The 21,824-nt window shown below is 40.0% G+C and overlaps 1 protein-coding gene across 1 annotated transcript; it reads left to right on the top strand.

The window, feature by feature from the left end:
• Nucleotides 1–12,481: 12,481 nt before the first annotated feature.
• On the top strand, nt 12,482–20,493 carry LOC110868635 (protein farnesyltransferase subunit beta). Its single transcript, XM_022117863.2, has 14 exons — nt 12,482–12,687; nt 12,776–12,862; nt 15,597–15,702; nt 15,794–15,829; nt 16,289–16,371; nt 16,761–16,814; nt 16,935–16,986; nt 17,129–17,193; nt 18,136–18,192; nt 18,304–18,376; nt 18,458–18,544; nt 18,627–18,726; nt 19,246–19,352; nt 20,078–20,493. Exons 1-14 carry the CDS (start codon nt 12,542–12,544, stop codon nt 20,318–20,320), a joined length of 1,296 nt encoding a protein of 431 aa, XP_021973555.1. The 5' UTR covers nt 12,482–12,541; the 3' UTR covers nt 20,321–20,493.
• Nucleotides 20,494–21,824: the final 1,331 nt, after the last annotated feature.

The following is a 21,824-nucleotide window of genomic DNA, read 5'->3' as shown; positions in this document are numbered from 1 at the left end:
CTTTGATGTTCAGCCTTGACCCTTGCACAAGTCAGGCACTTCCCAACGTAGAGAGCGATATCCCTTTTCATCCCCGGCCACCAGTACTTGTAACGAAGATCCTGGTACATTTTATCGGCATCGGGATGAATAGAATACCGAGATTTATGGGCTTCGTCCATCAAAATCTTTCCCAATTCGGTCCGCTTAGGGATCCAAATTCGGTCCAGAAAATAGAAGATCCCATTTGATTTGCTTACAAGCTGAGCTCCATCGTGATAGATTCTTTCCTTCTTCAGAGTGCATTCATTAAAACAGGCATGCTAGGCTTCGCGGATGAGGGTTTCGAGATCGTATTGGGCTTGGGTATTGCGAATGCTGAGCAAATAACTTCGTCTGCTGAGAGCGTCGGCAACAACATTGGCTTTGCCTGGGTGATAACGAATCTCACAGTCGTAAGCGTTGAGAAGTTCTACCCATCGGCGTTGACGCATATTAAGCTCTTTCTGATCAAAGATATGTTGTAGACTCCTATGATCGGTGAAGATCGTACAATTGGTACCATACAGGTAGTGTCGCCATATCTTTAAAGCAAAAACAACTGCGCCTAGCTCGAGATCATGGGTTGTATAGTTCTTCTCGTGGATTTTGAGCTGACGAGATGCGTACGCTATAACCTTGTCTCGTTGCATAAGAACGCAACCAAGACCAAAGTTGGAAGCATCACAGTAGACAATGAAACCGTCGTTTCCATCGGGCAATGTGAGAACCGGAGCATTGCAGAGCATATGCTTGAGGGTTTGGAAAGTAGACTCTTGTTCAGTTCCCCAAACAAAAGACATGTCTTTATGCGTAAGAGCGATAAGCGGCACAACAATCTTTGAGAATCCTTCGATAAATCGTCGATAATAGCCCGCTAGTCCGAGAAAAGAACGGACTTCAGACGGGTTCTTTGGCGTAATCCAACTCTTAACTGCTTCAATCTTCGCGGGATCGACATAGATACCCTGACTATTAACAATGACCTCCTCTAACCAGAATTCACACTTTGAGAACTTGGCATAGAGTTGATTCCCCTGGAGTAGTTCGAGAACCAAATGTAGATGTTGCGCATGTTCGGCTTTCGATTTGGAATAGATCAAGACATCGTCGATAAATACGATGACAAAACGGTCGAGATATGGCTTACACACGCGATTCATCAGATCCATAAAAACCGCAGGTGCATTGGTTAGACCAAAAGGCATAACAACGAATTCGTAGTGCCCGTAGCGGCTGAGGAAAGCGGTTTTGGGTATATCCACCTCTTGAATGTGTAGCTGGTGATAGCCTGAACGGAGATCGATCTTTGAGAAACACGTAGCACCTTGCAGCTGATCAAACAAATCGTCAATGCGGGGTAGGGGATAGCGATTCTTGATGGTTAGCTTATTCAATTCCGGTAGTCGATGCACATCCTGAACGACCCATCCTTCTTTTTGACGAAGAGGACTGGCGCGCCCCAAGAAGAGGTGCTCGGGCGAATAAAGCCTTTCTCAAGTAATTCCTGGAGTTGATTCGAGAGTTCACGCATTTCGGACGGCGCGAGTCGGTAAGGAGCTTTGGCCACAGGGTTGGCTCCAGGAATGAGGTCGATACGGAAGTCAATATCACGACTTGGCGGTAGTCCCAGAAGATCATCAGGGAACACCTGAAGAAATTCATGAACCACTGGGACGTCTTTCACTTCTGTCTTCCTTTTCTTTTCCTTATCCGCTACTACAATGTTGGCCAAGAAAGCTCTGTATTCCTTGCAGAGATACTTGCTAGCCTGGACGCACGACATGAGTTTGAGACCTTTCAAAGCATTTTCGCCATAGACACATAATATATCACCATTCGCGAGCGAGCGAGAGTCGAATCATCTTGTCGAAGCATACAACTTCAGCATGGTTTTCACGAAGAAAGTCCATGCCTACTATGACGTCGAAACTTCCGAGTTGCATCGGAATAAGGTCGATTGGGAAGATGTGATTGTTGAGCTCAAGAGTACAATCACGGAGAACAGAATTAACGGCGACAGTTCTTCCGGTGGCGACTTCAACATCGAATGACGAGGGCAGATAGGAGCGCTTACGACTAAGGAGCTTTTCAAATTCGAACGACACAAAGCAATTATCGGCTCCAGTAGCAAACAAACACGATGCATAAATACCATTCACAAGGAACGTACCATTGACCACGTTGTTGTCATTCTGGGCTTGACGCGCGTTGATGTTGAAAGTTCTGGCGCGTGAGGCTTGTTGTTAATGCTGGGGCTGTTGCTGCTGCTGGTGAAGCTGCTGCTGCTGGTGTTGCTCGGGCTCCTGCTTCACGACCCTGTTGGGGCACATGTTCGCAAAGTGGTTGGGGTCACCACATGCGAAGCAAACTCGGGCGTTGACCGCGGGTGCCTGAGTTGCTTGATGGCCTTGCGGAGTCGGGAGCAGAGCTTGATGAGCAGTGGCTTGAGCTGGGGTGTTGCAAGGACCAGTACGGCAGTTGGCAGTGAAGTGGTCGTACATGTTGCAGTGAGCGAAGAAACGACAGGCAAGACCCACCGGATGATGATAAGAGCATGTTGAGTAAACCGGGTGGGGGCCTGTGTATGCACGCTTTGCTGGTGGTGCATAGGTAGTTGGAGCTGGACGGTGATGAGCCTGCTGCTGGGCCGGTACGGCCTGGAGAGGAGCAGCAGTGGTAGTGATTGCGCAGTTCTTGTTGCTAGAGCTGCTGTTGTTGTTCTTCTTCTTTCGGCGTGAGGACTTCGACGGTTGAGCAGTGGCGGTTTCGGTAGTTGGAGCGGCGGTGGCTTGATGTAGGTGCTTCGAGGTTTTATTCCAGACACCAGCCTTGACCCGTTTGTCGTTGATTTCAGCGGCCAGTAAGTAACTTTCCTCGATCGTCTTAGTCTTAGTCGCTTGCACGAAATCTGCAACACATTCAGGCAGGGCTCGGATATACTTCTTGATTGCCATGTCAGAAGTTTTCACCTGATCAGGGCAAATGATGCTGAGCTGCTTGAATCGAGCAGTTAGAGCAGCGTTTTCGCCATCCTTTTGCTTTATGTGCCAGAATTCATCCTCCAATATCTGGCGTTCATGAGGAGGGCATAATTCTTCCAGCATGACCTCCTTGAGTTCGTCCCACGATAGACCGTAGGCTGCATCGTTTCCTCGCTTGTTTCTCTCGGCCGTCCACCAGTCTAGTGCGCGGGACTGGAAGACGCCAGTAGCGTTGAGAGTACGGAGGTCGTCAGGGCAACCGCTCTGTCATAGAGTAACCTCAATGGAATCAAACCATTGGAACAACGTTGTGGGGCCTTCCTCGCCAGTGAATTCTTTTGGCCCACAAGCCTTAAACTACTTGAAACTGAAGGCGGCTTTGGGAGTAGCTTAGGAGCTTCGGTTCTCGACTCCTCAGATGATTTGCTAACGTTCTCATAGACATCACTCACAGCTTTTGCTACTTGTTTGGCGATGACAACAGCAAGGCGTTTGTCTCTCTTTTCTTGGCGAGAAAGTGATGGGCGACGGGATCCTGATGACAGTCCAGTTGACATTGTCTGCAATAGACATTGTCATAGGTCTCAGACACGTCACAGTCGAATCTCACCTCACACGTCTAGTGCTTACTAAAGCTTATGAACACGTTTAATCACATAAACACATAGGCACGAAATCACAGATTCACATAGGGACACATAAGCACATAAGCACAGAAGCACAGAAACACAGAAGCACATACGCATTTAGTCTTAGAGGCAGTCAGAATACAGAAACCTATCATTCAAAGCCTACGATCGTTCGAATACAGCGATCGCGTTTAGGGTGGCGATTAGTATAGCATAAGCGTATAGTATAGCGAGCATCCTAGCGTACAGTGTTCCCTATAGTAGTAACGATTTGTTAACGTTTTGAGATAGAAGAGCAATGCGGGTTGTGTGTGTCGTTTGAAATGCGGGCGAAATCGAACAAGTTTCCAAAATTTTAAGCACATAAACAGTTAAACACATATAGACACATAAAATCGACGAGTCATCAGAGTCAGCAGTCGCGGGCTCAGAATCGAAACACATAAAAATCGAGAAGTAGATTGTCTGCGGCTATTAGACATTGACTACCCAAAGAGATTCGACTATTCTCAGAGACTTGTCACTCACATTTGACTTTCAGGATCAGGCCTCTGCCTCGATTCTTGGGCATCCAGCGTACATCCTTCTTGTCATATCGTAAGTTCAGGTCGTTGGAATCCGTTGAGACTTTGGTGAGAGTTTTGTAAAATTATAGACAAGTCGTCAAGGTTAGGGTTTTACCCCTGTCTCGACAACTTCCCTTTGATTTTAATAAAATTGAGGAGATTATTCATCAAAATATGGATTTCACTCCTGATTTGGTATAATTTCCCCCGTTGGTAAGTAAAAATGCGGGTCGATTAAGCATATTTTAGTTGAGAGTTTGCGGTTTTCACACCTAATCTCGACTAAATCGCTTCTTCATTATTGAAAATTCGAGTGCAGTGATAGTGTAGTACAGGTGAGAATGGCGAAGATTAGCAATAGGCTCCTACAAAATCCCTAATGGACATGCACGAGTCGGTCTATTGGGTCCTAACTATAGACTAGGTCTCTAAGACATCGACCCGGACTAGGTCGAGTCTTGCCTAATTCCCTATAGTTTATGGCTCTGATACCAATCTGTCACACCCCAACTGATGGCGGAATCATCGGGGCATAGCACTGAGCGAAACAGACTGTCCAGAAGTTTCCATAACAATTATCATTACTATTCAATATAAAATAACACGTCCCATACCATGTCTCAAACACTAAGCAAATTATTACAGACCAAATCTAGGCAATTAATTATGTTCCGACAACTCAGATTTAAATATAACAATTGTTTATCTGCTTCTAGATGCCCTTGATTCAATTACTACAGACAACTATTTGTTGGACTCTAGAGCTTTATTCTAGCCTCGCTTCCCTAGCAGATAAGTATCCTAAACACCTGTCACATGCGTTAAAATAAAGTCAATACACATAGTGTAAAGGCGAGTATACAAGTTTGATAATAGCATATAAAGTTCGAAATAGTTTACGCATAACCAGCACGTACACAGCGGAAAACGAAGCATGTTAGTTATCGACATAAACCTATCGATACCAATGACTGCGGGTTGACTGCCCAAGGCAGTTCATAATACATGATCACCACTGTAATCCATGCAAATAATTTCCTTAACAACCCCCGAGTGAATGGGTGCTGAGTCCAAACTATAGTACTATCGTCGTTAAGGCAGGTAGACAACATTCCACGTGTAAACATAACAACAAGCATTCATTTAGTCACGTAATACATGCGGTAACGGTTAGCGTTTAAAACATTGCGTAGTGTGTTCGATTGTGATTTTGTATAAGTAACATATGTAACACCCAAAAGTGCATAAAGCAAAAAGGGATCGAGTATACTCATGGGGGTTGGATGGATTGAAGGGAGCGCTTGAGAGTAAGGTTAGCCTGATTATAATGATAGCTTAATGATAAGTGACGCGTAAAACGAACACAAGTGTTGAGGGGTCGAATGGTAGTTCGGTCGGATGGTAATCCGATCGGACGGCCAATTCGTACGGATGATAATCCGTTCGGATGGTTATCCGGTTGACGGTAGTCCGGTCGGATTTCTATTCGAGTGGATTGTTTCTTCCTATTAGAAGGATGTGTTTGTGTATGATGGTTTGACTTTTGAAGTTTTTTGTTGTAGCATTTGAAAACATTGAAGTATCTCTATCTTTCAGGCCGGTCGACCGGACGGTAGTCCGATCGGATGGTAATCCGATAGGTTGACACTTCAGTGAGAATAAGTTCACAGCAGGTTGTCACTCGATCGGACAGCAGTCCGGGCGGGTGGCATCACTAGTGCATTGAACATGTTGAAAAATCGATTAAGTGTTAAAGTCAAGTATCTCATGAACCGAAGAGTAGTCCGGTCGGATGGTTGTCCGGTCGGACAGTAGTCCGGTCGGATAGCACTTCCGTGCTGGTCGTTCCGTTCGTCTTTTACTTGGTCGTTTGATTGTTTGTAGTTTTATCGAGACGCTTTGACATCATGTCAACCAACAGAATCCCGTCTCGAACCTGGTAACCTGACCGAACAAGAATCACCCATCGTTTAATCAGTTAACCGGTTCAAGTCGGTCGTTCTTGGTTAACCCGAAATCGGTGGTCCCGTGGATAAAATCTAGATCTTGAGCCAACACATCACTGAGAACAAGTGAAGGTTAGAACTAGATCTGATTCTATCGGTTTTGAGTGCGTTGAGTGTAAAAGAGTTGAAAGAAAGTTAGAAACCTTCTTTCAATCCCTTTTTCCGTGAACATGTTTAGATCTATGAAAGATCTTTGTTTATTTATATGGAAATCGGTTAGATTCAAGTTGTTCTTGAAGGATTGAGGCCAAAACATGAAGTTCTTGATGAACACCATGATGACGTCATCATAGAACACTCGAATCTTGGTGATTTCACAGTTAAAAGTTAAAATTTAAAAGATAGAAAGGTGTAGGAACGCGTGTAGATCAAGAAAGTACAAGATTCAAAGCGAGATCTTACCTGGTTTGAGAGAAATCGAAGAAAAAGTGAGGAGTGCGTGCTGTTCAGTCAGAGGATTTCCAGAAATGGAAAGTGTGAAAGTGACATGGCTATTTATAGGATTCCAAAAGGGGAAAGGGTGGTTCGTTCGGATGGCATCTCGCCCGGATGACAGTCCGGTCGGATGTCATCTGGTACTAGACCAAGTGACAGCCCGGTCGGATGGCACTTGGTTCGGATGTTCGGCACGACGATTTTTGCTGTTTCGATTTCGATTGCGATTGCGCATCGCTCGCAATAGAGTTTCCTATTCAAATTACTTTTAATCCACACTACTCATATCGCGCGCTGTCTCTTCTCCACTAATCATCATACTATATCTACATACAATCATCCTTGTTTCGTATTCGGTTTGCGAGTTCGATTCGATTGCGATTGAGTTCGATTGCGTTTCGATTGCGATTTGATTGATTACCACATATGACATTAATAAACATGCACAAGTAACACATAAGACACACACACACGTATAATACACCAAAATTGCTTAATTCGAGTTTGCGAGCGCGATGTTGATTAGATTAGTTCGACTTTCATTTGATTAACTTTATCGCATTGTTACTTCCTATCATTCACAGTCGTAAAGCGGTTCGTAGCGATAAACAATTTGATTACTTCGATTTTAACTAATTACTCCACATAATACAACTAAGGAAAAAAATAAAATAAAATAGACTAGCTATAGTCAAAGAAGTCAAAACAGTAATTGAGCAAGGAGTGACAGATCGCAATTAGCGATCTTTTCTTCCTGTGACTTCAATCTTGACTTTCGAAACACGGGGTGTTACACTTTCGGTTTGACCAACGCACCTGCAGTCTTCATGGATCTGATGAATCGTGTGTGCAAACTTTACTTAGACCGTTTTGTGGTTGTCTTCATAGATGATATTCTTATATATTCCAAGGAACAAGAAGAGCACAAGCGACACTTGCGTCTTATCCTCGAACTCCTGCGTACTGAACAACTTTATGCCAAATTCTCCAAATGTGAATTTTGGTTGAAAGAAGTTTAATTCCTTGGTCACGTCGTAATGAAAGAGGTATTCACGTCGATCCTACAAAAATCGAATAAGTGAAGAATTGGATTGCTCCTAAGTCTCCGTCTGAGATTCGTTCATTCATTGCTTTGGCTGGTTATTATCATCGACTCATTTCCAACTTTTCAAAAATCGTCGTTCCTCTCACCTCTTTGACTCAAAAAGATAAACCTTTTGTTTGGGGTCCCAAACAAGAGGAGTCTTTTCGAACTCTCAAGGACATGCTTTGCAATGCTCATATCCTTGCTCTTCCCGAAGGAAACGACGATTTTGTCGTGTATTGTGATGCCTCGAACCAAGGTCTTGGTTGCGTCCTTATGCAACGAGACAAGGTCACCGCTTACGCGTCGAGACAACTCAAAATTCATGAGAAGAACTACACTACTCACGATCTTGAACTTGGTGCAGTTGTTTTTGCGTTAAAGATATGGCGACACTACCTTTATGGTACTAAGTGTGTGGTCTTCACCGACCATAAGAGCCTTCAACACATCTTCAATCAAAAGGAACTCAACATGGGTCAGCGTCGCTGGGTAGAGTTGTTAAATGACTATGACTACGAGATTCGCTATCATCCAGGTAACGCGAATGTCGTGACCGACGCTCTTAGTCGTAAAACTCGTGTCAAGAGTATTCGTTGTTTCCAACTCATTGACGATCTTCGAAACCGCATTCGATAAGCTTAATATTCATCAGTTAACGAGGGTAACCTCTATAATGAGATGAAATGTGGTACTGAAGATCAGCTTGTAACCAAATCCGTTGGTATTCTTTACTATCTCAATCGTGTCTGGATTCCAAATCGTGATAACCTTCGAGAACTCTTAATGAAGGAGGCACACAAGACGCGATACTCCATTCATCCTAGTGCTGACAAGATGTACCATGATATACGTACGTCTTATTGGTGTCCTAGCATGAAGAAAGATATCGCCACCTTTGTTTCGAAGTGTCTCACTTATTCTAAGGTGAAAGGTGAACATCAACGTCCCTCTGGCCTACTCGAACAACCAAAAATTCCTATCTGGAAATGGGAGAGTACCGCTATGGATGTTATCACTAAGCTTCCTCATACTTCCTCTAGTTATGACAGTATTTGGGTAATCGTCGATAGGTTGACCAAATCTGCTCATTTTCTCCCCATTCGTGAATATTACAAAGTTGAGAAATTGACTCATATCTATACGGATGAAGTCATTTGTCGTCATGGTATTTCCATTGATATCATCTCGACCGTGATGGTCGTTTTACCTCTCATCTTTGGCAAACGTTTCAATCCGCTCTTGGTACTCATCTTAATATTAGTACTGCTTTCCATCCTCAATCGAACGGTCAAACCGAGCGCACTATCCAAACTCTAAAGGATATGCTTCGTTCATGCGTAATCATTATTGGTGGCAACTTGGATATGCACTTGCCTTTGATTGAATTCTCGTACAATAACAGTTATCACGCGAGTATTCAAATGGCACCATTCAAGGCATTGTATGGTTGTAAGTGCTGTTCGCCTATTTGTGGGCACGAGATCGGAGAAGCTCAAATCACCGGTCCCAAGCTTATACAAGAAACAACGGACAAGATCTTACAGATTCGAGACAACTTGCTCAAAGCCAGAAGCCGGCAAAAGAGTTATGCTGACAAGCGACGCGAGCCTTTGGAATTCAACGTTGGTGACTTTGTACTTCTCAAGGTATCCCATTGGAAGGGTGTAGTTCGCTTTGGTAAGAAGGGAAAACTCGCTCCTCGCTACATACGTCCTTTCAAGATTCTCGAAAGAATTGACAAGGTAGCGTATCGACTGGACCTACCTCAAGAACTCAACAATGTCCATCCAACTTTTCATGTCTCAGACTTGAAGAAATGTCTAGCAGAAGAAGGCCTTCAAGTTCCACTCGAAGATCTTCAAATCAACGAGACTTTGCACTTCATGGAGAAACCTGTCGAAATCATGGATCGAGGAGTCAAGCAATTGAGGCGCAGTCGAATTCCCATAGTTAAGGTACGATGGGAAGGAAAACGTGGTGCTGAGTTTACTTGGGAACTCGAAAGTGAAATGAAGACTAAGTATCTGCACCTATTTGGTGCGTCTTCCTCTTGAATAAATTTCGGGGACAAAATTTCTTAACGGGTGGGAGACTGCAACGCATCGCTTTTTGGAACCTTCCTTATTTAGAAAGTTTGTCTGTATTTCTATTTACAGAAACTTGTAATCTCTTTGTATTCGTTTTTCCTTTCCAAGCATTGTAACCCGAGACTTGAATCATAATAAAACTCGATCTTTTTATACATTATTGATACATACTTGTTATACGTGCGAACTTTATACGCAAACTCATACTTATTATACATGCAAATTCAGTTTATACATACATTACACTTACACATTGCACCTGCACACTTAAAACTGACTAAATACGCGAAAAACGACAAACTAGAAACTTCGTGCAACAGCGCAAGACCTATACCCTTCGTGCGAAAGGCCAAGCCCAGTCGTCCAAAGGCCCATTCGCCCATTCGCTCATTCGCCCATTCGTTCCAACATCCTCTTCAACATATAAATAAGAACCTTCACTCTCATATCTCTCCTTCCACACTCCGAAATTCTCTCTCAACTAACTGATTTCGCACTTTACGAGCAAGGCTTTTCCATAACATTCTAAGTGAGTTCTAAGCTCACGAACATCATCTCTTCTCTTATTTTCTTATATTTTTCTACTATTTCTTTCATCTTGCAGCTTTTTTATCCTCTTGGGAGCATTCACAGACTTGCCATGGCAGTCTGAACAATGAAGCTCACCAATTTAAGGTTCAAGTTTAAGATTAAGATTGAAGTTCTTTTATTTTCAAGACTTTTGTAAATAACTTTCTGATAACAAAACTTGGCAGAATCATGAGCCCACCGAGCTCACAAGCTAAGTCTATAGCTGTGGGTTAGCATTAAGGTTGATTCCAGCCAAGAAGATGAGTTGTTTAAACAAAACTGAACTGATTTCATTCCAAAACAGAGCCATTCGCACGAAGGGGTTGTTTCTCTCGTTTTGACACTTTTCTAAGTGTTGAATGCAATTCAGATCCCCATCCTCGATATGGACGATTCTATGTTAACAGAGTGTGAACTGTGGAAGCCTTGGCTTTCAATCTAGTTCCACCGCCTCACTTAAACTTGCAAACGAACACCTAAATAGTCTCCTAGACCTAGAATGAGTTAACCCCATCCAACCTCCAACACTTGGTTCATACCTTCCATGTTGAGACGGCACACCCGGGTTGTCCTTGTTTGGCTGTTTGGTATTTAAATTTTGTTGTTTACTTTCTGTTATTCATAACCAACCGGTTTAACTTAGTTAAGGAACTTGTGCTTTGGTGAACTTATTATGAGGTTATTACCTCCATACATGACTTATGTGATCTATATGACTACAAGGACCGATACTATAGTATAAAATATAATATAATATAAAACATGACTTAACTCACAACGTGACTATTTAATAGTTAAAACGTTCAAAACGAAGTTCTGTCCGCACAAACAGACACCATTCACGCGAAGGGGACTCCCTCTCGCACGAAGGGTACTTTCCTGTTCGTGCGAACCGTCCATTCGCCCGAACGGAGTTGCGATGTTTTGGTTTCCGTTTGTTTCAGTTATACGTTCCTCGTTACAGATTCTAACGGGCGAATCAGGACTCGTTAAATCATAGTAACTTAGTGTCGTAACGAGTGCCTAAACGAAATATAATTTCTGTTTAATCATACTTTCGTACTTATATACTTCACATTCCAAATCCGAATCCTCCGTCTAAACTCCAACGACTCACACCTCCGTTTACCCACATGTAGGGTAACCTCGGTCTTCCAGCGCTCTCGTCAACTACTCAACAACTCACGGGATCATCGAACGAAGATTTGCAAAACCATGAGTATACTCGAACGCCTTTTTTACGTTTTATACTTTTGGGTGCAATATGTTTACTTATCAACCTACACAGTTACACTTTATGCAATCACACAAACAATCCAATCATGCATGCTTAATACGTTATACTTGATTCGTGTTTCTGGAACATTCTTATGTGATAAACTTGTCATTAACTTCGTACGAGCTTCCCCTTAACATGTATAGCGCTATAGGAGTAACGCACCGCCTGTGGTCATGTTAAGCTAAAACAGAACACTACTATCGTTGCTACGACAGGATTACGCTAGCGGTAATCTTTGGTTTGACACTTTAATCGCATGCCAGTTTTACGTAATCTAGATAACAAATTTTGCCATGTGGATTCGTTTAAATCATTTTTCTATACTTATGCTATTATTAAACTTGTATGCTCGTCAATACCTTGTATATTTAACTATATTTTAAAACATGTTGCACGTTGATGATGTCGATGTTGATGGAATCTAGTAGGGATGCTTAGATACACACTTAGACTACTAGAATTGTTGTTGTATTTGTTTATTTTCAACTTGTTTTACTGGTTCGCACATGTTGTACTTGAATTTCAATGTTGTATTTGTTTTCGTATGTTGTAATTAACAATTGTTATCAGTAAAATGAAATCAGTTTTTGAATTAAATATTGTCGCAATAGGGTTATTAAGTCTCGAGCAATCTCGTCCTCGTCCCGCCCCGATATTTCCGCCATCAATTGGAGTATAACCGATACACCCGATTAAATCGTTTTTGAGCCTAACCCGGTACGGTATAAAAACATTTAAAAAAAAAACGTACTCACACCCCAAATTAAGCCGGTGGGGTTGCGTGACAAGTATACCAGGTATTTCATTTCATTATATTTTATATTTATTTGTCGAGTAGTAAACAACCGGAAAAAAACGAGAGCTGCGTCGGACGACAACTATGGAGTCTTCATCATCGGCGGCGGCGGCGGTGGCGGCTGAGAGGGAACCGACAGTAAGCCAGAAAGAGCAGTGGGCACTTGAAAGTCAAGTATTTCACATATATCAGTTACTGTATAATATTCCCCCCAATTCACAAGCAGCTATGTAAGCCCACTCAAAACCCTAACACTCTTTGCACCCGATTCAACTGTTTTACTTGATTGATTTATGAAATGATTTGGTTCGTTTAAAGGTTAGAGCTTCAACGGGATAGTCACATGGAGTACCTCGTGAAAGGCCTTCTGCATCTCGGTCCTTCGTTTTCCGTACTGGATGCCAAGTATGTCTTTCTCTCTCTCTGTATCTATCTTGTATGTATCTTGTTTTGATTGAATTGATATTTGAGAATTCAGATGCAGATCAAATACAAATAGATCTTTAATTGAACTCATTCCGAATGTTTGAACCGGCTCGTCAAACCGGTTTTATCGTTTAGGGTTCATAGTTTAGATTTTAGGGTTTAAGGTTAAGGTGTTAGGGTTCGACGAATGTATCTAATAAGATAGTGATGCATATATTTTTTGTAACTGACAGTGATTTATACTGCATAATTGTAAATGTATTGTAGTATTTTGTATTAATGATCAACTGTTAAAACTTAGAAGTTAACTTGAGGTGCATAATTTCATAATTTCTTTACGATGTCTTCTTTCGCGTGATATGTAAATTTGATCAGAGGAGAATAGGAATTCGACGAATGATTTGACTTTTTTATTATTCATGTTAAGGTATATAGAGGCCTTATTTGTAACTGTAGGTAGAGTCTAAGATGTAAAACTAACTTACTATTATTAACAATCGATTAAGTTAGTTTCCAGCGGTTAAGTTAGTTGATGCCAGGTAAACAATCTGTTGAGCGTGAGCTAATTGAATTAGTGGAATGATAACAAGATATGGACAAGCTTTTAAGCTTTATTTCTAGATTTGACAAAGTTTTCTTGCTCTATTTCTGTATTTATCAAATTTATCTAGCTTTATTCGATCAATATCTGGAGCTCTATCACAAGATTCGATCAATATCTAGAGCTTTACCACCAGATTTGGCCAACTTTTCACACTTTATTAAAATAATTTACCTAATTCACACGTTTTATCACGAGATTAGCCCAATTTTCACACTTTAGCACGTGATTGATCAAAATTTCGAGCTTTACTTAAAATTATATAATTCTTGTTCAGGTTATTTGATAATGTTATCTAAAAGACTTGAAGCCTTCTATAATTATTCATCATCATCATCATCATACTCAGTAAATCCTACCAATAGCAAAGCAAAGGTAGGGTCTGAGGAGGGTAAGATGTAGACAGCCTTACCTCTACCCCGTAGGAATAGAGAGGCTGCTTCCAGTGAGACCCCCGGCCCGATAGTAGTTTTGCATCAAGCCTCGGACATAAGGCACATAACACTCAGCAATCGGGACAAAGACCGATTAGTGCATGTACCCTTTTGTCTTTCAGCTATCAACGCCACCAAATGATGCCTGATTAACCGTCCTCAGCTTTTAACGTTATTTTCACGAAATTAGTAAAATAACGTTAAAATTAGTGCACTTTCACTTTTGCCCCCCGATGGCCCACACATATATACATTATATGCGCATACCGCAAGCGGGGCGTACTATTATTGCTAAAATTATTTTTAGTGAGTTTCTATTTCCGGTTTTGGGTGAGGCTTGAAAGCATAGTTACCTAAATCGCTGGGTTTGCCACGATCCACGTATTGGATCGTGGTGTACCCAATCGCAATTCGCAGTCGTACCAGAACGATGTGGTACAGTGTTTCAGATTGAACTGGTTCGAAGTTCCAAATCGGTTGGGTACAGCGATCCGCTTCTTGTTATTTTGCGATCCGAGTTGAATTGGTACCATGTTCCGATTCAACTGGTACGGCGTTCTAAATCGTTTTGGTACAGCAATCCATGGCTAATTTTAGGCGGGAATATGTTGAGTCAGTTTAAACAAAGTGTCCAGGAAGAAAGTGAAGAAAGAAGGGGGAAGAAGAAGAGCGGCTGCGTATGGGTGTGTTTTAGGTTTTTTGGGTTTAAATAAGTTTAGTTATTTCAACATTTAACCCCTCTATTTTTAATAGTTTATATTTAAACACTAAAACTTGTAGTTTTCTACATAAAAAGTGTAAAAGTAGTTTGTGTATTTAAACATTTAACCCCCTCCATCTTCACTAGTTTACATTTGGTCCTTAAACTTATAAACTTATCTATACATATACATAAAAAGTATAAATTAACATTATATATATATATATAACATTTAACCAAATTACATCATCAATTTCTACTCCTATTCAATTTCCATTTTTATCATTAACCTTCAATGTTTATGTTTATATTTATGTTTGATAATTTGAATTTTGGATTTTTTGTTTTAATTTGTGTACACCGAACCGAACTCTATGGTACACTGTACCGGTTCGTACCGAAATGAACCTACCCCCCTCCGTACCGAAAACGTCACCACTAGCGAATCGCGTACCCGAACCACGTACCCGTACCGGAGCGAACCACGAATTAGGTAACTATGCTTGAAAGTACCCTAACCTGAAATTAGGTGACCCGAACAAAAGTTTGGTTCCACCAGAATTCATATTACTGGAATCAGGTGACCCATTTTTGTTTTTGGGTTAGACAGGTTTTCGAGTTGACCCAAATTACACATATCCATACACATATATAGGTACAACTTAAAGCAACATCAACACGCCGCCGCCAAAAAGGCCCAATCAGACCTCACCACCACAAAATCAACTGTTCATTTCAATTGTGTTAATAATAGATAATGTGTTATTAATAGATAAAATTAATTATTAATAGACATTAATTAATTTTTCTATTTCATTTTGCATTTAAGCAAAATAAAGAAATCAAACCCGACGTGAATGAGAATTACTTCCCCACACAATACATGGACAAGTTAAACCTTATAGTTGACTAGTTGTAGCCTTGTAGGAGGAATGATTTCTTATGCCGTCACTTATTCATAGCGTTGGTTCTTTCCAGTCGGCCATGGATTTGCTATTGGATTTTTCATTCAATTGCTTTACTGGGAGAATCTGTGGATATTGCTTTGGAGAATAACACTATCGATTTTCTAAGTCGGTGCCAGGTTGGCAATTTAACTTTGCATATTTTTTGCAAACCGAGTTTTGATTTACTTTCCTTTTTAATTGCAAAATGTTGTCTCATAATTATCTCAGGATCAACACGGTGGATACGGTGGAGGACCTGGGCAGGCAAGTGAATTTTGACCTTATGATTGTTAACTGATTAATATATGAAGAGGGTGTTTGGGATTACGTTTTGAAGTGATTATTTGATTATTGCGTTTGTAAAACATAAATAATCTAAAAAAGTGTTTGGATGAAAAAGTGATTATTATCTGCCTCCAAAACGCAGTTTTGGAGAAGCATGTACCTACATGCTTTTTTCAAAACGCAGTTTTGAAAACGCAAAATCTATTTTGAAAACGCAACACCAAACACCCCCGAAATCTATTATATCCATATTAGATTGAAATGAAACCACGGTATGTTGTAGATTATTAATTTGTCAGTCTTAAAAGGCTAAATTTATCCCAAAAAGGCCGTTTAGTTTCTTTATGGTAAACCATTATTGTGGGCGCATGATGTATAATAGAAACATTTTGAGTTAATCTTTTTTCAAAAGCTGCTAACATTTGCGATTAATGTCAGATGCCGCATCTTGCAACAACTTACGCTGCTGTAAATACACTTATCACTATAGGGGGGCAAAATTCTTTGGCATCAATTAACAGGTGATTTTTCCGTGTTATGCTGGAATTACTTCGATTATCGAAGCAATATAGGAAACGTAAACACTTGAGTATGCTTTAGCGGATTTTAAACCATTTAACTTGTTCCCTTTTTTTTTTTTGACTAATTTTAATTTTTTTTTTCCCATTTGACCTTTAGCAAATATAACTCAGTTTTTCACATAAACGGAAACTCCTCTTGTAGTGTATTGCGTGTATAACACCTAACACGATAAGTGTCAATTTTGGTTTCCTATCAAATTTAACGAGCCTTGTGATTCACACATTAAAACAGTAAAAGAGCCCTTTTTATATTTTAATTTTAAGCGAGCACTTTTGTTTGTGACATTTTTGTTGCATTTCACACAATCTGCTTACTGCTATTATTTCAGAGCCAAGATCTACTCATTTTTGCGAAGAATGAAGCATACAAGTGGTGGATTCAGGTGTGGCAAAAGACTAACACAAGTTATTATAGATTCGTTTTATTTCAGTTTTTAAAATTATTTGATTGAAGCGTTTTGTGTATCCAAATGGTAATCTTTCTGAACATTCATTTCATTCAGTATGCATGAAGGTGGCGAAGTAGATGTCCGTGCTTGTTACACCGCCATCTCCGTAAGTTAGCGATGATCTAGCTTTATATATCTCATGCATTAATATTTAACCAGCTGTTAAGAACACGTAATAAGTAATAACACAACTTTCTTTCAAATACGATGATTTTTGACTAATACTTAATACTTGTACTTGCTGTCAGGTTGCAAGTGTTCTAAATATATTAGATGAAGAACTTGTTCAAGGTGTTGGAAATTACATCGTAAGGTTGGTCTTGTTCAACTTGATATTTCATCGTTTCGATTGCAATTATTAAGGAGAAAATTGTTTTACCTTTCGTTAGATGATATTCTGGAAATATCAATTAGTGACTGATAAGTAGTAACCGCAATTGAAGTGATCCTCACCTGAAATGATCTAAATTTCGATATAACAACGGGGCTAATATGGAACTTGTTTGTGCTAGATATATACACTTTTATAGATATTTTCCTATAGTTTTTGTTAGAGTAAAGTACACGGATGGTCCATGTGGTTAATCAAAATTTTGGATTTAGTCCCTAGCTATCCAAAAGTACACGAATGGTCCATGTGGTTTGTACTTTGTAACACATTTAGTCCCTAACTTTTGCCAAAAGTACATGGATGTTCCTTGTGGTTTGTCATGTAGTCACTAAAAGTTGGGGACTAAATGCGTTACAAAGTGCATACCACAGGGACCATCCGTGTATTGGAGGAGCCCTATCCCACATCGAAAGAATAAGACCTTCCGGTTGTATTAATAAGATCTTGGGTTACTCCCTCTAAAACCAATTGGTTTTAGAGTGGAACCCCATAGACTTCAATATGGTATCAGAGCCACGGCTCTATGTCAGCTCCGGTTAAGGCCACGTGTACACCTCTTGATAGACCGGGTTACACGTGCGGGAGGGTATTGGAGGAGCCCTATCCCACATCGAAAGAATAAGACCTTCCGGTTGTATTAATAAGATCTTGGGTTACTCCCTCTATCACCAATTGGTTTTAGAGTGGAACCCCATAGACTTCAATACCGTGTACTTTTGGCAAAAGTTGAGGACTAAATGCATTGTAAAGTGCAAACCATAGGGACTAAATCCAAAATTTTGGTTAACCACAGGGACCATCTGTGTACTTTGCTCTTTTTTAGGTAATGTTTAGAATTAACAAGCTTTACTACTGTTCATGCAGCTGCCAGACTTATGAAGGTGGAATTGCGGGTGAACCGGGTTCAGAAGCTCATGGTGGGTATGTTTCTTTTTTAACCACAGATAATATATATATTTATTCAAGTTACAGTGTACGCTTTATGAACTAAGTTTCACCTGGTATCCTCACACTCTACTCATTTATCAATAGGTACACCTTTTGTGGTTTGGCGACAATGATTATAATCAACGAGGTTAACCGTTTGAACCTGGCTAGCTTAACCGTAAGACCCCCTAATCTCACACATCAACTTAATTACCATGATTAACATTTTTTGTGATAAAACTTATTTTTTTTTAACTAGGATTGGTTGGTTTTCCGACAAGGAGTTGAAGGCGGTTTTCAGGGAAGAACAAATAAATTAGTTGACGGTTGCTATTCCTTCTGGCAGGTTTAAAAATACTTTCTTGTTGCATACATTCAATGGTTTTGTTGACTTTTTATTTATAAATAGTTTAAGAAACGTTGACCAGGGTGGAGCTGCTGCGTTGATACAAAGATTGCATGCAGCAGCCGCGGGTTCTGCATCATCAGAAGTATCCGATGATGAAGATTCTTCTGACCGGGAGGAAGGTAAGCCAACTTTTAATGTATATTTTTATTTATTGAGTAAATTGCCATATTCGTCCCTGAAGTTTGGCCAGTTTTGTGACTTTCGTCTAAAGGTTTGTTCTTCCACATCTGGATTCAAAAGGTTTAAAATCTTGCCATTTTCATTCAGCTCGTTAACTCCATCCATTTTTCTCTGTTAAGTCGGGTGTTTTCGTCTTTTTTGTTAACTTAAAGAGTTAAAGGGCAATTCGGTTTTTTTCACTTAATGTACAAACATTTTGCATAATGTACAAGTATTTAAAATGTTCTTAACGTAGAAAAAGGATGAAAATACCCTTGAGTTAACGGAGAAAAATGGATGGAGTTAACGAGCCGGATGAAAATGGCAAGATTTCAGACCTTTTGGATTCAGATGCGGCAAAACAAACCCTTGGACGAAAGTTGCAAAACTGGTCAAACCTCAGGGACGAAAATGGCATTTCACTCTTATTTATTTATTTATATATTTATATATTTAAATATACATGTGTGTGTGTGCAGGACAACCTAGTGACGATGAATCGAGTATTCTAATCAGAAGGCATACAGAAACCGAGCCTCTTTTTCAGAGCCAGGCCTTGCAGCAATATATCCTTTTGTGCTCACAGGTACTACCTTCGGTTTTCGAGTTTAAACAAACTGTATTTCAACTTCAAAGTTGAGATAAAGTCTTGTACTTTTATGAAAGTATTTACATCATATTGAGGTTGATTTTGAAAATTACTAGTTTTGACCTTGAAAGTCAAACACGATTAATTAGGGCTGCGAATGAACACGAACAAGGCCTTGTTCGTGTTTGTTTGGTAAGAAATATATGTGTTTGTTTGTTAAGAAATATATGTGTTCACGAAAACTTACCGAACGGAATTTTATGTTTGTGTTCGTTTGTTACGGAAATGAATGTATTCGTGTTCGTTTGTTAATAACTAATGTTCAGGAACACAAATGGAAACAAACGAACACAAACAAGCGTTCATGAACATAATATAGGATACACCGACACTTATTAAATATTTTTTTATTTATCGGAGTTTTGAAGTATTTAGATAAAATGTAAAAACTAAAAACACTAATGAACTATCGTAAACAATTGAACATAAATGAACACATTACTGAACGTTCACGAACATAAATGAACGAACGCGGCATCTGTTCATGTTTGTCCATTTAACTAAACAAACGAAATTTCTTGTTCGTGTTCGTTTGTTTAATAAACGAACGAACACAAACGAACTTTCCGCCAAATGGTTCACGAGCTGTTCGCTGAACTTGGTTCATTTGCAGCCCTAATCTCGATTATTATTGAGGTATTTAACTATCTATGCCAATATAGGTTGAGGGAGGGTTCAGAGACAAACCAGGGAAAAACAGAGACCACTATCACACATGCTATTGTCTAAGTGGGCTATCTGTGGCTCAGTATAGTCGCTCCAAAGACGCTGATTCTGCACCCTTACCTGGCTCGTTGTTGGGCCCGTATTCTAATCTCGTGGAACCAGTTAACCCTCTTTACAACATAGTCTTGGACCAGTACGACGAGGCTCGCGATTTCTTTAGCAAAGCACCGGCATTATGAAGCGTGCATAATCTCATTGATTTGTTTTTTTTTAAATCTTTTAAACGTTGTAGTGTTGTTAATGTGTAACATTTCATGGATAATGTTGTTGATTTGCTTTTGGTCTTTATAAATATTGCAACATTTTTGTCAATGTTGTGCTCTTATAAAGTAAATGGAATTATGGTCTAGTATTTTGTTTCGTATCATGTATGCTGAAGGTTTGCAATGTGTACGGGGACACTTAAAGTATACAACTTATTACAATAAGATTATTCATATATAGGTGCTTTATACGCAATCTCTTCATCGGAGGGTAAGGTTTGTCTCTATCACATACTCCCTAGACCCTACAAATAACTACAAATAACCATGTTACAATTGAGATTATACTTTGCATGCTTGGTTTGGTTTGGATAAGTTCTTTATACAGCGCCAAATATATATATATATATATATATATATATATATATATATCGAACTAAACATGTTTTTTTTACTTAAATTAATATCTAACTAAATATGTTTTTAAGGATAAGAATAGAATGCTGTTAGTTCCAACCAAAGTGCATAGGCGCACAAATGGTTTTTGACAATTGGACACATTATGTGCAATAACAAGTTCTAGAAACACACATGCTACTTGATTCGAATAAACAAGTGGCTATATATATCTCATAACTTATTAGTTAAAGGAATAACCAATAAGGCTACAGGGTGTGGTATAAAGCCCCTAAGACCACCCGTAATGGGGCGTGTTTTTAAAAAAAAATTAAAAAAAAAAAAGCCCCAAAACGCCGTCCCCCCCACTACACCGGGCGTTTTTGGGCGTTATATTTGACAATTTTGCATGTTGGCGTTTTCATTAAAACGCTGAATTTGGTTTTCATTGTCTGACATCCATTTGACTTTTTTTGCCCACCCACACTTTTCACTTTGGTCCTCCAATCACTTTTGCCCACCCACACTTTTCAACCTGACATCCATTTGACTCTTTTTTTTTTTTTTTTTTTTTTGCATTACAAATAACATGGGCATTATAATTCTTCACCACTACACCACTTTATGCTATAATGCCCCATGCTGACTGGGATGACACGTGTCGGATAATGCCCCATGGTGGGGGCATTATAATTCTTCACCACTACACATGGTCTAAGGCCACACGGGGCCGTGCGTTATTTTATCACGGAAATCAACTACAACGCGTTATACATGAACAATTCCCACCCCCACAACAAATGTCAACGCGTTATATTTTCCACGGATTCAATTTTCGTGATATTTTCAATGCGTGATGGTTTTGTTTTGTGAGTGTAATTGTTGGTTGGGGGGAAATTGTTGGGTGTGGTGGTAAGTGATGACCACCCCCACTAAAAAAGGTTGTGAGTGATGGAAAAATGGTTGCTGACATGGCGGAACATGATTGGATATTGTGAGTGATAGAAATTTTATCACTAGTGACCACCCCCCTCCCCTAAGGGTTTTATCACGCCACCTCACACAAGGGGCTTTAAAGCCTATT

This window comes from Helianthus annuus, chromosome 7, assembly GCF_002127325.2.
Source record: "Helianthus annuus cultivar XRQ/B chromosome 7, HanXRQr2.0-SUNRISE, whole genome shotgun sequence".
In the NCBI taxonomy this organism is placed as follows: domain Eukaryota; kingdom Viridiplantae; phylum Streptophyta; class Magnoliopsida; order Asterales; family Asteraceae; genus Helianthus; species Helianthus annuus.
Note: the sequence above shows the minus strand (reverse complement) of the source record. Positions and strands in the feature narration are given on the sequence as shown.